At 45.8% G+C, this 17,504-nt stretch overlaps 1 protein-coding gene across 1 annotated transcript in view; it reads left to right on the top strand.

Moving 5' to 3' along the window:
* The first annotated feature begins 268 nt into the window (after nt 1–268).
* The window catches only part of LOC127576137 (copper-transporting ATPase 2-like), a 64,030-nt gene continuing 46,794 nt past the window's right edge, over nt 269–17,504 (top strand). The window contains exons 1-3 of the mRNA XM_052026525.1: nt 269–374; nt 14,157–14,366; nt 15,535–15,762. Coding sequence (XP_051882485.1) covers nt 269–374; nt 14,157–14,366; nt 15,535–15,762 — 544 coding nt within the window. The remainder of the gene's footprint in view (nt 375–14,156; nt 14,367–15,534; nt 15,763–17,504) is intronic.

Here is a 17,504-nt window from a genome sequence, read left to right as displayed (position 1 = left end):
GTTGTTGACATCATGCCCATGCCCAGCCTGAAGCCTTTGCACCTCCAGAAGCGGATCTCCTGCAATGATTAGTTTTCCCACCCTTTGTTGTACAGGTTTCAGGCCTACATATTGGATCAAAATGATTTACAAAAGCATTAGCATCTAACGTGGATCGGTAAGTGACAATGACACCTGAAACATTTGTTAACGCTGTTTACCCCCCCCCCCCCATCGGAAATTCAGCTCCACGTTGCATTCGCGCCCCTCGTGCGATCTGCGTGCTCCGATGACGTCAGACCGCGTGGGGAGTCGGAACGCCGCGCGGCAAATTGAATCGCGTTGCTCCGGGAACGACGGTTACTGCGCGGGCGGAGCCGGGGGCGCGTTGGCAGGTCAGGTGCCGTTTACCTCTCCGTCCAGACCCGGTTCCCCCTCCCCTTCCACCTCCCCCTCATTCCCCCTACCCCCCCATTCCCCCTACCCCCCATTCCCCCTCCTCCCCATTCCCCCTCCTCCCTTCCCCACCCTTCCCCCCTCCCTTCTTCCCCCCCCCCCCCCACTGCCGACTCTTGATGCTGATGCCAGCGGGTCCCTAGGGAATCGCTGATTGTCAACCTATTGTCAACTGGGCGGGTCCGGCAACGTTTGCAGAAGCAGAGGCAATGTTGAAGGTCGATGAGAGGGCATCATTTCTCTTTGGGAGCGGGAATCTTAGTATGGCTGGCATTATGCCTGTCCCTAACTGGCATTGAGAAGGTGGTGAAACTCCTTCAGCTGCTGCAGCCCCTGGTGATGGTGGTGAACCCCCTTCAGCTGCTGCAGTCTGTCTGGGGCTGGTGATCCCACAGTGCTGTTGGGGAGGTAATTCCAGGATTTAGACCTAGCCACCCTGAAGGAACTGAGACATATTAAGGTTCCCTCCCCAGGTTATGATAGGGTTCTGTTCCTGGGAACTGTTCATTATACGAACAGTTCCTAAGTTGAAAATGTAGCTGCCCAGCTATATATTTAAATAAAAAATAAGCCAACCAAAGGCAATGTGTAGTTAAACCAGGGTGTTTAGCCCAACCATTCAGATGTTGCAATGAACCACGACAAAGATGTCTGCAGCCCCACAGCAGCTGGCAAATCCATCCTGCTGGTCCCCCAAACACTCAGGCTGTACATAAATTGGGCGTTCATAACCTGGGGAGGAGCTGTTTCTAGATCGGGTTAGTATATGTTGCCTGGATGGAGCGTTTTAGTTATAAGGAGAGCCTGGAGAGGCTAGGTCTGTTTACCCTGGAGTGGAGGAGGTTAAGAGGGGACATGACTGAGGTATATCAAATTATGAGGGGTGTAGATAGACTGTATGAATCTTTTTCCCTTATCAGAGGTGAATAGATTTAGGGTAAGGGGTAAGCAATTTGGAGGGGATTTGAAGTTGATCTTTTTCACATAGAAAGTGGTGAATACCTAGATTGTACTGCTGGAGAGAGTGGTGGAAGCAGAGTCACGAACTGCATTTAAGAGATGTCTACATGAGCACTTCAATCGCCTCGGCATTGAAGCCTGTGGGCCAAGTGCTGGAAGATGGGATTAATATTAATGGAAGTCTACTGGTTGGTGTGGATGTGGTGGGCTGAATGGCCTGTTTCAATGCTATAGGATACTACAACTTGAAGGGGACCTTGCCAGTGGTGGTGGTATATCCTTGGGCCTGATGCCCTTGTCCTTGGTGGTAGAGATTGTGGGTTTGGGAGTTGCTATCAGAGAAGCCTGGGCGAGTAACTACAGTGTATTTTGTAAATGGTAAACACTGCAGTCACTGTCATCTAGTGGTGGACAGAGGGAATGTTTAGGTTGGTGGATGGGGTGCCAATGAAGTGGGCTGCTCAGTCTGCATGGTGTCAGGTTTCTTGAGCATTGTTACAGCTGTACTGATCCAGTGAAAAGTATTCTGTCAAATTCCTGCCTTTGCCATTTTGATGGTGGAAAGGTTTTGGGATTTCAGGATATGATTTGCTTGCCACAGGATACCCAAAATCTCATTTGCTATCAAAGCCAATGTCTTCATGTGACTGGTTCAATTGAGTGTCTAGTCTGTGGTGGAGGACTTGACCATAGTAATGCCATTGAATATCAAGTAAGAATAGATGGTAAGACATTCTCTATCTCTTTAGAGGTGATCATTGCCATGGCATTTTTATAGTGCAAATGTCTTTTGCCACTTAGCAAGGTCACAACAACATTCTGCTATGTGCAGGCATGGACTGGTTCATTCGCTGAGGAGTTGCAAATGGAATTGAATATTGTGCAATCATCAGGGAACATACCAACTTCTGATCTTATGATGGAGAGAAGGTTGTGGATGAAGCGATAAAGATGGTTGGATCCAGGATACTGCAGTGAAGACCTGGGCGACTCTAACCATCTTCTTTTGTGCAGTGTCTAACTGTAGAAGTGTTATCTGCTTGATGCCCATTGTATTCAATTTTACAAGGGTTTCATGATGGCATACTTGACCAAATGCTGCCTTGATGTCAAGGAAAGTTACTCTCACCTCGCCTGGAATTATTGTCACTTGTACCGAGGTACAGTGAAAAACTTGTCTTACAAACCGATTGTACAGGTCAATTCATTACACAGTGCAGTTACATTGAGTCAGTACAGAGTGCATTGATATAGTACAGCTAAAAACAATAACAATACAGAGTAAAGTGTCACAGCTACAGAGTAAAGTGTCACAGCTACAGAGAAAGTGCAGTGCAATAAGGTGCAAGGTCACAACAAGGTAGATCGTGAGGTCATAGTCCATCTCATTGTATAAGGGAACTGTTCAATAGTCTTATCACAGTGGGGTAGAAGCTGTCCTTAAGTCTGGTGGTATGTGCCTTCAGGCTCCTTTATCTTCTACCTGATAGAAGAGGAGAGAAGAGAGAATGTCCCGGGTTGTGGGGTGTTTGATTATGCTGGTTGCTTCAACAAGACAGCAAGAGGTAAAGACAGAGTCCAAGGAGGGGTATAGATAGACTGTACGAATCTTTTTCCCTTATCAGAGGTGAATAGATTTAGGGTAAGGGGTAAGCAACTTGGAGGGGATTTGAGATTGATCTTTTTCACAAAGGAAGTGGTGAATACCTAGATTGCACTGCTGGAGAGAGTGGTGGAAGCAGTGTCACGAACTGCATTTAAGAGATGTCTACGTAAGCACTTCAATTGCCTCGGCATTGAAGCCTATGGGGCAAGTGCTGGAAGATGGGATTAATATTAATGGAAGTCTACTGGTTGGTGTGGATGTGGTGGGCGGAACGGCCTGTTTCAATGCTGTAGGATAAGGAGGCTGGTGTCCTTAATGCGCTGGGCTGTGTCCACAACTCTCTGCAGTTTCTTGCGGTCCTGGGCAGAGCAGTTGCCATACCAAGCCGTGATACATCCAGATAGGATGCTTTCTATGGTGCATCTGTAAAAGTTGGTGAGAGTCAAAGGGGACAAACCAAATTTCTTTAGCCTCCTGAGGAAGTAGAGGCGCTGGTGAGCTTTCTTGGCTGTGGCTTCTACGTGATTTGACCAGGACAGGCTGTTGGTGATGTTCACTCCCAGGAATTTGAAGCTCTCAACCCTCTCAACCTCAGCACCATTGATGTAGACAGGTACATGTACACCGCCCCTTTTCCTGAAGTCAATGACCAGCTCTTTAGTTTTGTTGACATTGAGGGCAAGGTTGTTGTCATGACACCATTCCACTAAGCTCTCTATCTTCTTCCTGTACTCCGACTCATTGCTGTTTGAGATACAGCCTATAACGGTGGTTTCATCTGCAAACTTGTAGATGGAGTTAGAGCAGAATCTGGCCACACAGTCATGAGTGTATAGGGAGTAGAGTAGAGGGCACAAGTGTTGAGAATAATCGTGTTGGAGGTATTGCTGCCTATCCTCACTGATTGCGGTCTGTTGGTTAGAAAGTCAAGGATCCAGTTACAGAGGGAGATGTTGAGTCCTAGGTCTCGGAGTTTGGTGACAAACTTATTTGGGATTATTGTATTGAAGGCAGAGCTGTAGTCAATAAACAATAGTCTAACGTAGGTGTCTTTACTGTCCAGATGCTCCAGAGCTGAGTATAGGGCCAGGGAGATGGCATCTGCTGTAGACCTGTTTTGGCGATAGGCAAATTGCAATAGGTCCAGGTTGTCTGGTAGGCTAGAGTTGATGCGTGCTGTGACCAACCTCTCAAAGCACTTCATGGTGGTGGATGCCAGAGCCACTGGTTGGTAGTCATGGAGGCATGTTACCTTGCTTTTCTTCGGTACCGGGATGGTGGTGGTGGTCTTAAAACAGGTGGGAACCCGAGCTTGAAGCAGGGAGAGGTTAAGTATGTCCGCAAGTATGTCCAGCTGATCAGCACAAAATCTGAGCACACGGCCCAGGACACCATCTGGGCCAGGTGCTTTCCTCGTGTTCACTCTCTGGAAGACTGATCTTACATCCTCACAGGTTCAGCTTCATTGGTGGCTATCGGGGTGGATGGTGACAATCCACTTCCCTTCTGTTCAAAACGCACATAGAATGCGTTAAGTTCATCTGGAAGGAATCTCAGGAGGAAGGCAAGTTTTATTATTTAGTGGGTGCTTTGGCTGATTATTGTTGCTAATGATTCAGCCTTGTCCTTAAGCACTTGCATGCTGGGCCCTGCCATTGCTGAGGATGGGAATAGGTCTACCAGGCTGGGAAAGATTTTGCTGTGTCTGAATTTGGTGTCTAAATTGATGTCAGGTGATCTGTCTAGTTTTACTCTCTCGTTTAACAATGCAGTAACATTACAACAAGTGGCTTGCTAGGCCATTTCAGAATATTTAAGAGTCAACTACTTTGATGGCTCTGAGGCACATTTAGGCCAGATTTTTAAGGACCACAGATTTCCTCCCCTGAAGGACCTAAAGCTTTTCTTTTTAGTTTATATATTTGTGTTAAGATCATAATAGCCTGGGTATCAGATCCCGTTATTCTGGTAGGCTCCAGTATGTATGAGTGAGTGACAAAATGGGAACCACAGTGTTTTTTTTAATTAGGTGTAACACCCTTTAGATGACATCATTTAACCTCCTTCATTGTGTGGGAAATTGTATCAGCTTGTTTCAGGAGCGACTATTGATCAATAGTTAGTGGTAACACCCAGAGCAAACATGGTCAGAATATTCACCCTACAATTTGCCATGTACTTCCAGTTGTGGCCGTGCCATACAGATCTGTTGAACTCGTGATGACAGCCCAGACTACCAATGAGTTTCTTGCCACACTGATTTCATCAAGAACCAGAGAACTCGTGTATTGATGATACCAGTGTTAAAGATACATCCTCAAAGGAGACAGCTTTTCAGTTTCACAGGCATTGTCTGACAGCTGAATTTGGACGTCATTGTTATTAAGGAATATTAGTTCCCCGAATAAATTAATTAATTCACCCTGGATTAGCAGTGTGGGTAAGCAGATCATTTCTGTGTTAATCGAAAGACAAAAAATTGCAGATGCTGAAAAAATGATGTGAAAACAAAAAATGTTGAAAATACTTTGAATACTAACGGCATTTTCTGTTTTTATATTACACCTGTGCAATGCCAGAGGCCTGAATCAAATTTGGCTTCTGTTCCGCACCCCAGGGTGCATGCAACACATTGAAAGGATGCAGACTGGGTCAGAAAAAAATATAAAATTGAATATAAGATCTTTAATGTTGATAATATTTTAATCAAAACTATTGTCCCCAATTTTAAAAACAAGGAATCCAAAATGAAAAGTGATCAGTGTGATACTTGAAAACACCAAGCAATGCATTGGTTTCTGCCTGATAATTAAAATGCTTTTCACTATTTCTTGGAAATATTTTTGGTCTCTCGGTGGAGGGAGACCCTTGAACAACACAGGAAGAGGAGGTTCTTCACTGCTGTGTGCCAGAGAAAACTGATCTTCTAATGTGGGAAGAATAACCTGTTTATTATTTATTAAAATCTATATGAATCTAACCATAATTGTTACCCCTGTATGTTGCTCTGAAGTAGGCAATCCCTTCGAGCCAAGAATGATTTGTTTATGCTCCAGTTCTGTGGGTTCTGAAGTAATCCATTGTGGGATCTGCAGACTCTGCCACAGGTGGGGCAGAGTGGATAAATAATATGGGAGGTGATGTACTCTTTACAGTATCTTCACTGAGCTTCCGTGTGCTCCTGACAAAGAGACTATGGTGATTGTATTGAACCTTGTCTGATTTGCAGCAAACTTGCCTGCCAGAAGAGCCAACAGATCTTATGATCATCTACCCAGTTTTTTTCTCAATTTTTTTTAAGATCAGATTTCATTTGTATAATGTGCTATTACGTTCCCGTGCCTTCTGTTGTTTCTTTTTCATCCTGGGTTCTATAGAACATGTAACACAGGCATTCAGTATGGCCAGTCCATATATACTCCATTCAAATATCCTCTCATCTTTCTTCATGTGAATCTAGCAGTGTAACCCTCTATTTCCATCTCCCTTCAATGCTTATCCAGCCTTATTGTAAATGTGTCTATCCCATTGGCTTTAACCAGTCCTGGGATAGTGAGTTTATGTTTTTACCATTCAGTAAATATGTTTCTTCTGAATTCCCTGTTAGATTTCTTGGTGACCATTATATATTGATGCCTCTAGTTATACTCTCCCATACGTGGAAACATTTGCTCTTGCACTCTCTCACTCTCTCTTGCTCTATTCTCTCTTCTGCTCTCTCAATCCAGTTTCATAATTGGATCACTCTGCAGCTTTCCTTCCTCGAGAAAAGAGATCTAGTCAGTTCATCCTTTCCTGATATGTATATCATTCCATTTTTGTTCTGTTCTAGGCAGTCAGATCAATCTGCTTCCAGGCTTTTCTGGGTTTTTCCAATGTTACTTTGTAGCCAGATTGAAACAAGAAAATGGGATTAATCAATTTGGGGAAGATCACTTACTTCTCATTTTTCTTGAAAGAAGCTAATCACAGTTCAGCACTCTGCTTCCCAAATGATATGGCAGTAGTTGTGATGAGAAGTATATTAAATAAATGTAATATTGGAATCATTTTAATACACTAAGATTGCCTTTTATGTTTTATCTGAGAGTGATCTGAATAACAAGTTGACACAGAAGTCACCTACATACACCAAAGCCTTTAATTGCTTCTTAAATGTACAACTTAATTTATCTTCATTTTTCAAGTTGTGACTTTGCTGGCAAGGTGAGCATTTATTTCCCATCCCTTCTGATAAAGGCATTCCCACAATGCTGTTGGGAAGGGTGTTCTGGGATTCAGACCAATTGACAATATATCTCTGGGTCAAGAAGGTGTGCAACTTTAAGAGGAACCTGCAGTTGATTGTGTTTCCATGTGCCTGCTGACCTTGGTGTTTTGGAAGTGCTGTCAAAGTAGCTTAGTGCATTGTGTTGATGGTGAACTGTGGAGTATGGTGGGAATGAATATTTTAAGGTGGTGGATGGGATGCCAGTCTCAACTTCTCTATCTCCATCTCAGGGGATAGGTTAGTGACCAGTATTGATTACAAGCACTTGACTTCTCACTCCCATCCTGCTTCATATAAGATATAAGAAACAGAAGTAGACAATTTAGCCACTTGAGCCTGTTTTGCCATTTGATAAAATCATGGCTGATCCAGCATTCCTATAGACCACTTTCCTGCTCTTAATTCTAAATGACCCTTTATTCTATGCCTTTTTGTACTATGCCCACTGATCCTAGACTTTTTCACAAGGGGAAACATCCTCCCAGCATTTATTCTGTCAAGCCTTCCCCCCCCCCCCCCCCACCCATAAGAATCTTGTGTTAATAAGATCGCCTCTCAATTGAAATGCTAATAGGTGCACATAGGTGCAACCTGTTTGACCCTTCCTCAAAAGATAATACCTCCGTACCTGGGATCATTCCAGTGGGCCTTCTCTGAAAAGCCTTCAATGATAATATACTTTTTTTCTTGGATAAGCAGACCAAAAATATACATAATCCTCTAGATATAGACTCACTAGTGTCTTGGACAGTGTAATAATACTTCCCTAATTTACACTCAAACCTCTTATAATAAATTCAGCATTCCATAAGCCTTCCTGATGACCTACTGCATCTGTATGCCCACCTTCTGTGTTTCATTTACAAGGATGCCCGAATTTCTATGTGTTTCAGTGTTCTGAAGTCATTCTCCATTTAAATAGTTAGCCAATACCCTATCCATATTAATTTTTTGTTCGAATACCGAGAGCTCTTATCTCTGAAGTAACCTTTTATATGGCATCTTGTCAAATGCTATTCGAAAATCCAAATGTACTACATGTACTCATTCCCCTCTATCCACTTGAGCTGATACTTCCTCAAAGAGCTCTAATAAATTTGTCAGAACTGATGTCCCTTCTTGAAGCGATGGTTGATCAATTCTCCCTGTTTCATTGGCTGTGACCTCTGTTTTCTGATGATGACAGATAAGCCAAGTAATTATCGGTGATCCTAGCATCAGTGGTAGGGAAATTATTGGAAGATATTCTGAGGGACAAGATTAATCTGCACTTGGAGAGGCAAGGATTGATCAGGCTTCAATGGTTGTCTCATCCCTTCAATGGTTACAGAGACTGCCTTTGTGCTATACAGTGAATGCTGATGATCTGAGAAATAGGTGCCTAATGGAAGGCTGTGCATAATCAGACTGGAACAAATAGCATGGCCTCAGATCAGGTGGCCTTCTTGTAAAATTTAAAGATTAAATGAGAGTGTGGCGACTCACCGTCTAGTCGGGCGAACCGGCTCGGCAGTCGGGTCGCGCGGCGTCGGAGCGACGAGGCCCAAGATGGCGGCGGGCCTTGTCTTTCCGAGTGACGGGGAGAACCCACGCGTGGGAAAGTCCTGATGACGTAGGACTTACGTCATTGCCGGTTGTTTTGGGCGAGAACATTCTCCCTTAAAGGGCCCGCACAAGGCGGGAAAATAAACCAGTTCTGTTTGGCGATCCTCCAAGTAGAGTCTTGTTTTATTCCGCGGTAGCAACCGCTACATTGGTGACCCCGACAGTCCAAACGGCTTTTGGACCCGCGAAATGGACGACAGCGCAGCAGCCAACGCAGTGGCCCTCAAGCTGCCCACCTTTTGGACACTTCGGCCCAGCGTCTGGTTTGACCAGGCCGAAGCGCAATTCCACCTTCGGCAGATCACCTCCGACTCCACGAAGTACTACCATGTGGTTAGCTCTCTGGACCAGGAGACAGCCGCCCAGGTTGGAGACTTCATCCAGTCGCCTCCGGAGGAAGATAAGTACCTGGCTTTCAAAGACCTTTTGATCCGGACCTTCGGCCTCTCCCGTCGTGAGCGCGCCGCCCGCCTGCTTCATCTGGATGGCCGGGGGGACAGATCCCCATCCGCCCTAATGAATGAGATGCTGGCATTGGCCGAGGGACACAAGCCATGCCTGATGTTCGAACAGGCCTTCCTCGAACAGCTCCCCAATGACATCCACTTGTTGTTAGCTGACGCCGACTTCAGCAACCCCCGTGAGGTGGCCGCCCGGGCAGATGTCCTGTGGAGGGCCAAGCGCGAGAGCGGTTCGTCCGTCAGTCAAATCACCAGGCCGCGAGCCCAACGCCCACCTCGCCCGGCCCCAGCAACCGAGCAGCCACGCCCCAGGAACGCAGACGACGACATGGGTGACCAGCTGTGCTTCTACCATCAGAGGTGGGGTGCGGAGGCCCATTGATGCCGCCCACCCTGCAAGTTTCAGGGAAACGCCAGGGCCAGCCGCCGCTGATGGCTACGACGGCTGGCCGCCGACAGAGCCTCCTCGTCGTTCAGGACAAGAAATCTGGACGGCGTTTCCTCATTGATACTGGAGCGGAGGTCAGTATTTTGCCCCCGACAGGCCGCGACACTCGTGACAGGCCACCAGGTCCTCTACTCAATGCCGCCAACGGTACAACGATACGGTCTTTCGGCACCCGTACGCTTCAATTACACTTTGGCGGCAGCCGTTTTACCTGGACCTTTACCCTTGCCACCGTCGCCCGACCACTCCTAGGAGCCAATTTCCTTCGGGCCCACAACCTGTTAGTCGACCTGTGAAGGAAGCGGTTAGTCCACTCTAGCACTCTCCGGACCTATCCCCTGGGAGAAATCAGCCCACCAGCCCCGCGCCTGGACTCCATTTCCCTTTCTGGCGACGATTTCGCCAAGCTCCTAGCCGAATTCCCATCGATTTTGGCACCTTCGTTTACAAATTCTAGGCCCACACATGGGGTACGACACCACATCATTACCACAGGGCCACCCCTTCATGCCCGAGCACGACGATTACCTCCAGACAAGCTCCGCCTGGCAAAGGAAGAGTTCCATCACATGGAGGAGCTGGGGATTGTTCGCGAGTCAGACAGCCCCTGGGCCTCCCCCCTGCACATGGTCCCCAAAGCCACCAGAGGGTGGAGGCCCTGCGGCGACTACCGCAGGCTGAATGACGCCACCACCCCGGACCGCTATCCCATCCCTCACATCCAGGACTTCGCAGCGAACTTACACGGGGCCAGCATCTTTTCCAAAGTGGACCTCGTTAGGGGATACCACCAAATTCCGGTCCATCCGGATGACGTCCCCAAAACTGCGATTATCACCCCATTCGGCCTGTTCGAATTCCTTCGGATGCTGTTCGGCCTTAAGAACGCCGCGCAGACCTTCCAGCAGCTGATGGACGCGGTAGGCCGAGACCTGGACTTCGTGTTCATTTACTTGGACGACATACTGATCGCCAGCCGTAACCGCCAGGAACACCTTTCCCACCTCCGCCAGCTGTATTCCCGCCTCCGCGATTTCGGCCTCACGATCAACCCGTCCAAGTGCCAATTCGGACTTGACTCTATCGATTTCCTCGGCCACAAAATCACCAGCGACGGGGCAACACCCCTACCCGCCAAGGTGGATGCTATCTGCCATTTTGCCCGCCCCGACACAGTCAAAGGCCTACAGGAATTCCTTGGGATGGTCAACTTTTACCATCGTTTCATCCCTGCAGCAGCCCGTATCATGCGCCCTCTGTTCTCGCTGCTGGCTGGTAAGGGCAAGGACATCACCTGGACTGACGAGGCTGCGGCTGCTTTCATTAAGGCCAAAGACGCCCTGGCAGACGCCACGATGCTGGTACACCCCAGGACTGACGTCCCGACTGCCCTCACGGTAGACGCGTCCAACACCACGGTGGATGGGGTACTGGAACAGCTACTCGAAGGCCGCTGGCAACCCTTGGCATTTTTCAGCAAGCACCTTAGACCGCCCGAACTGAAGTACAGCGCTTTTGATCGGGAACTTCTAGCGCTGTATCTGGCGGTGCAGCATTTCCGATACTTTCTAGAAGGCAGGCCTTTCACCGCTTTCACCGATCATAAGCCTCTGTCCTTTGCCTTCTCCAAAGTCTCCGATCCCTGGTCAGCTCGTCAGCAGAGACATTTATCCTACATTTCCGAGTTCACAACTGACATCCGACATGTCTCCGGAAAGGATAATGTCGTTGCTGATGCACTTTCCAGACCAACCATCCACAACCTATCCTTGGGTGTCGACTACACGGCCCTAGCTGACACACAGCAAGCCGACGACGAACTGCCCAGCTACAGAACCGCAGTCTCGGGTCTGCAGCTCCGAGATTTCTTGGTTGGTCCAGGTCAGCGGACCCTACTTTGCGACGTTGCGACTGGTCAGCCCCGCCCTATAGTCCCTGCAGCCTGGCGGAGACGCGTTTTTGACTCGGTACATGGGTTGGCGCACCCGTCCATCAGATCTACTGTCCGACCGGTCGCCAGCAAGTTTGTCTGGCATGGCCTGCGCAAACAGGTCAGTGAGTGGGCCAGGACTTGTCCGCACTGCCAGATGTCAAAAATCCAGCGACACACCAAGGTCCCACCACAGCAGTTCGAGCCTACCCGTAGGAGGTTCGACCACATACACATCGACCTCGTGGGCCCTCTGCCGGTTTCAAGAGGAGCCCGGTACCTCCTTACCATCGTGGACCGGTTCACGAGGTGGCCTGAGGCAACCCCCCTGACTGACATCACAACTGATTCCTGCGCCCGGGCGCTGCTCACAACTTGGGTCTCACGTTTTGGCGTTCCGGCCCACATCACTTCAGACAGAGGCACCCAATTCACTTCCAGTCTCTGGGCTGCATTAACGAACTTGCTAGGGACGCAGCTGCACACCACCACGGCCTACCATCCTCAATCAAACGGGTTGGTGGAACGTTTTCACCGCCATCTGAAATCGGCCTTGATGGCCCGCCTGAAGGGTCCTAACTGGGTTGATGAGCTGCCTTGGGTCCTGCTCAGCATACGCACTGCCCCCAAAGAAGACCTCCGCACTTCGTCAGCTGAGCTTGTATACGGGGCGCCACTAGTTGTCCCCGGGGATTTCATACCTGCCCTTCGGGACCAAGGGGAACAACCCCCAGCAGCCCTACAAAGACTGCGCGAGAAGCTTGGCGCCTTGGCCCCGATTCCCACCTCACGGCACGGTCAAGCCCCATCCTGCCAGCCCAAGGAACTACGGGGCTGTAAGTTTGTTTTCGTTCGTAGGGGCACACCTTGGGCGCCATTGCAACGACCATATGAGGGACCGTTCCGAGTCATACAGAATAACGGATCCACTTTTATTTTGGACATTGGAGGCAGGGAACAGGTTTTCACGGCGGACCGCTTCAAACCGGCCCATTTGGATCTGCAACAGCCTGTCGAGGTTGCCACGCCGCGACGCAGTGGCCGCCCCCCCCTAAGCGGCAGCTGGCACAGCCCACAGACCTTGGGGACTGTCTCGTCGGTTCTGGGGGGGGTTGTGTGGCGACTCACCGTCTAGTCGGGCGAACCGGCTCGGCAGTCGGGTCGCTCGGCGTCGGAGCGACGAGGCCCAAGATGGCGGCGGGCCTCGTCTTTCCGAGCGACGGGGAGAACCCACGCGCGGGAAAGTCCTGATGACGTAGGACTTACGTCATTGCCGGTTGTTTTGGGTGGGAACATTCTCCCTTAAAGGGCCCGCGCAAGGCGGGAAAATAAACCAGTTCTGTTTGGCGATCCTCCGAGTAGAGTCTTGTTTTATTCCGCGGTAGCAACCGCTACAAGAGGAAATTTGTTATCAGGTCCTCACACTTGACGCAGTTGGATATGTGCATTGTAACCCCTTTCCCAAATTTGGTTCTATTGATTTGAAACTGAACTTTGGAAATGGACTGTAATGGTCATTCTCTACTGTCTTGCTCACAGAAGCACATACACACAGAGAATTTTGTCCTTGGAAAATAACGCTAGCTCAATCAATACTTCTAAAAGAGCTGGACAAATGCTGAATCAAATGAGTCAAAATTTATAGATATAGATATTTTTGGCATTAAGTATGGGAATACATTGCATTGCAGATCTATGGGAATACATTGCATTGCTTCCAGTTGTTCTACTAGATTAACTTTGAAATATGAAATCTGTAGTTCTTTATTAGCAATCTTAATAATTTATGTTGAAACAGTTATACATCATGTTCATAGCTGGTGGCACCTGGGGACCTGGCATCAGAACCCTGATTTTAACTTTTTTTTGTCCCTTCCTTCCTCTGATCTCAGATTTTCTGATTTCCACCTTTGCCATAGCCCTCATCATCACCACTCACAATACTGTTTCACTGGATTGCTCTCAGGGAATCAAACTCAAATGAACATTGGCAACTGCGCCCCTCATCAATTTCATCTTCCAATTGCTGATGAGCATTTGGCGTTAAGTCCTTGCATAGTCCAAGGCTGTCCACTGTCTCCCTGGGAGTAAAACTGGGGCAACTGAACATTTTTCAATGATTCTTTGAAATAACCTGGAACTTTTTTTATATATTCAGGTGCCTTTTCACATACTAACAACAAGCTCTTGACTTGTTTTCTACATAGAGGGAATACATTGAAGTCTTACATTGCTAATATTGAAGAAGTTGTCAAAAAGCAGTAGAAGTATATTTCAAGAACAGAAAAAATACTGTGAAAAATGAGCCTCCATTGACTGATGCAAGATTAAAATCACTGAAATTTAATGTCTTCCTTCCAAGTGACAAAATGAGACAGTATCGATTTTTAACAAAGCCATGTCTATATCAGCAAATTGGAGTACTTAAAAACACTTGTGTAATACAACCAATGCTGTGGTCATTAGCGTTGGAGGAATAATATGTAATTGTGTTCCATCTAAGAGCGAGACCTTTCAAAGAAAAGATGCACAGTTGAACAAAATATCACCATTCAAAGGGCAGGGAACCATTAACTTCAATCCAACACTTACAAACTCGGAGAAATTGAGAAGTGCCACAGATGCAATGGGATCTATTGCCTCTGTACATGGTAGGGTAACTAAACTTTGATTTTCTGCTTAATAATATTTTAAGTATTTTCACATTGGACAATGTTAATGAAATACATTTTTTGAAAGCAAAGTTTTAAGCTATATTTATGATGTGTTTCTGTAAATAAATGGGATGGAGGTATAAAAGAGCCCATCTTAAAATGAGGCAGATCTCAATAGAGCTTAATACAAATGATGAGCAGGACAAATATAAAATGCATTTCACTAGCTTAATGTTTGAACCTGAGGTATTTTAACTCCCAAACCTCACTTGGAACTGGGAAAGGGCACAGAGCAGTTACTGGTATTTGAGGAGCAGAAGGTCCTCTTCATAGAAACAGGCTCTTTAGGCCAGTGAGTCAGTGCTGACACTATTTACACTAATCCCATTTGATCTCCCTGTATTCCTATCAACTCCCCACTTATTCTACCATGCACTCACACACAACGGGCAATTTACAGTGGCTAATTAACCTATCAATCCACATGTGTTTGGAATGTGGGAGGAAACTGTAGCACCTGGAGGAAACCTGCATAGTCACAGAGAGACAGTGCAAACTACAAATAGCATCAGAGGTTTGGATTGAACCTGGGTCACTGGAACTGTGAGGCAACAGCTGTAGCAGCTTATACTGTATCTCCCTGTCCATTTATTTCCACGTAAATGCCAAGAATGTTGGGAATTTTGGGAGGGAAAGGAGGAAAGTTCAGGAGAAGATAGTAATGATTTTCCTGTGAAACATGAACAACTCCCCTGCTTGTCAGTTTTATTTAACAGGAGGCCCATTTCATCCTCCCAACTGGGCTGACCTGCCCCATTTCTTTCGATGTGTAAGATCCTCATTAGCATTCATGGACAAGGCTTTCCTGCGAGTCTGCAGAATGCCTATTCCATTGCCAAAACCAGTGGTATTTGTTGGAACTGTGTGGAATATTTGAATCTGAGCTATTGTAAATACTCATCCTTTCAACTATTCAAGTAGTCTGCTCCTACCAGGAAGCAGAGATGAAACTCCATATTGCTATATTTGCTTTGTTCCTCCAAATTTGTGTAAATTGTTTCTTTCCATAAAAGGCTTTTGGAAAAAGTAATGTCACTGATCATAGATATTTATTCCTCCCAGACTATGGATACTGATGGCATGATTAATTTCATTATTTTAACAGAGTCTTCGAGTCATTCCAATCCAACAAAAAATGAACAGTCTACTGAAAGGAAGAATCAAACTTTGCCATCCAATGATTATGTCCTTGAATTTCTACCATCCAAGACCAGATCCAATAAGCAAAACAATGAAGAGCATGTGGCAACAGGAAAATGTTTCCTACAGATTACTGGTATGACTTGTGCTTCTTGTGTTGCCAATATTGAAAGAAATCTTCAAAAAGAAGAAGGTAAGCAATGAATTTAACTGGCCAATAATTTAGTGATGTATGTCAGTTTTGTAGTTGAAAAGAATAATAGCCTAGATTTTTTAAAAATAATCACAAAATTTAAGTTGCACCTTCTGCACTGTACTTTGTGCTTCCAATAAAGTGCAGTTGATGACACTCTCACTTCTGGATCAGAGGGTAACTGATCAATAGGTGTACACTGGCATCTTGTATAGAACTTGGAATGCATTCCCAGAAACAAAGGTGCTAATTGAATCAGTGCTAAAAAATATCCTTATAGCATTATATGTAGAGAGATATGTTACTGACAGCATGGTGATGCTGGGAACCTGGCAATAACCCTTGCCTTTCCTGGTGTTGCATGCTGCTGTCCTGGGAACCTGCATGCCACATTCCAAAGACTTGTGGTTTTTTAGGTTAATCAGTCAATGTAAATTGTCCCTTGTGTGTAGGTGAGTGGTAGAATCTGGGGGTAATTGATGAGTCTGTAGGAAGATTAGTTTAAGATTTGTGTAAATGAGTGGTTGATGGTTCGTGCAGTCTCTCTGTGACTCTATAACTCAAACCTTTTCTCACAAGACAACCCAATCATTCCAAGTTTAAGTCTAATAAATCTTCTTTGAACTGCTTCAAATGCACTAATATTCTCCTTTAAATAAGGAGACCAATGCAGTACAAATATTCCAGATGTTGTTTCACCAGTGCCCTATATAACTGAGGCCTAATCTTAATACTTTTACATTCAATTTCCCTAGCAATAAATGATAACATTCTGTTAGCCCTCCTAATTGCTTTCAGTACCTGCACCCTAATCATTTGCAAATCATGCACTGGAACACCAAAGTACCTCTGCTTCTCATATATCTACAATCTCTTACCAATAACATGCATTTTTTATTTTTCTTGCCAAAATATGCATTTTCTCACACTTGCCATATCTTTGGCCAATCACTTATCCAATCTATTTCCTTTTGTAGCTTCCTTATGACCTTTTCACAAATTGTTTTGTTACCCATCTGTATGTCATCAGCAAATTTGGTAACCATAATTTTGGTGTCTTCATCTAAGTAATTTACATAAAGTGTAGAAAGTTGAGACCCTAGCACTGATCCCAGTGGCATCCCATTTGTAACATCTTTCCAACCAAAATAAGGCTCATTTATGCCTACTCTGTTTCCCAGTGAATCTTCTGTCCATGCCACTATGTGGCATCCTATACCATGAGCCTTTCTTTTGCAATGACCTTTGATGTGGCATCTACATAAATGCTTTCTGAAATTCTAGGTGTGGTACATGCACCAGTTCCACTTCATCCACAACAAATGTTAGTTCTTCAGAGAACAATAGATTGGTGAAATGTGATGACTTACCTCATTACTTTGAACTTTTCTAAATGCCCTGTAATAGCATCTTTAATAATAGCTTTCCTGATGAAAAGTCTCAGCCGAAAACGTCCCATAGATGTTACCTGACCTGCTGAGATCCTCCAGCATTGTGTGTTCGTTGCTCCAGATTTCCAGCATCTGGAGTCTCTCTTGTTTCTCCTATTTAATAATAGCTTCTTCTGTTTTTTTCTTATGACAGATATTAAGCTAATTGAATTCAAGTTTTCAGCAATATTTGTGAATAAAGAAACTGAGTCTCCTACTTTACAATCTAATGGAATCTTGTCCGAATCTAGGGCATTTTGGAAAATTAAAATTAAAGCTCAATTATCCCATTAACTACTTTTAGGATGAAGT

Source organism: Pristis pectinata, chromosome 11, assembly GCF_009764475.1.
Source record: "Pristis pectinata isolate sPriPec2 chromosome 11, sPriPec2.1.pri, whole genome shotgun sequence".
Taxonomy (NCBI): domain Eukaryota; kingdom Metazoa; phylum Chordata; class Chondrichthyes; order Rhinopristiformes; family Pristidae; genus Pristis; species Pristis pectinata.
This window is presented reverse-complemented; position numbering and strand designations above follow the sequence as displayed.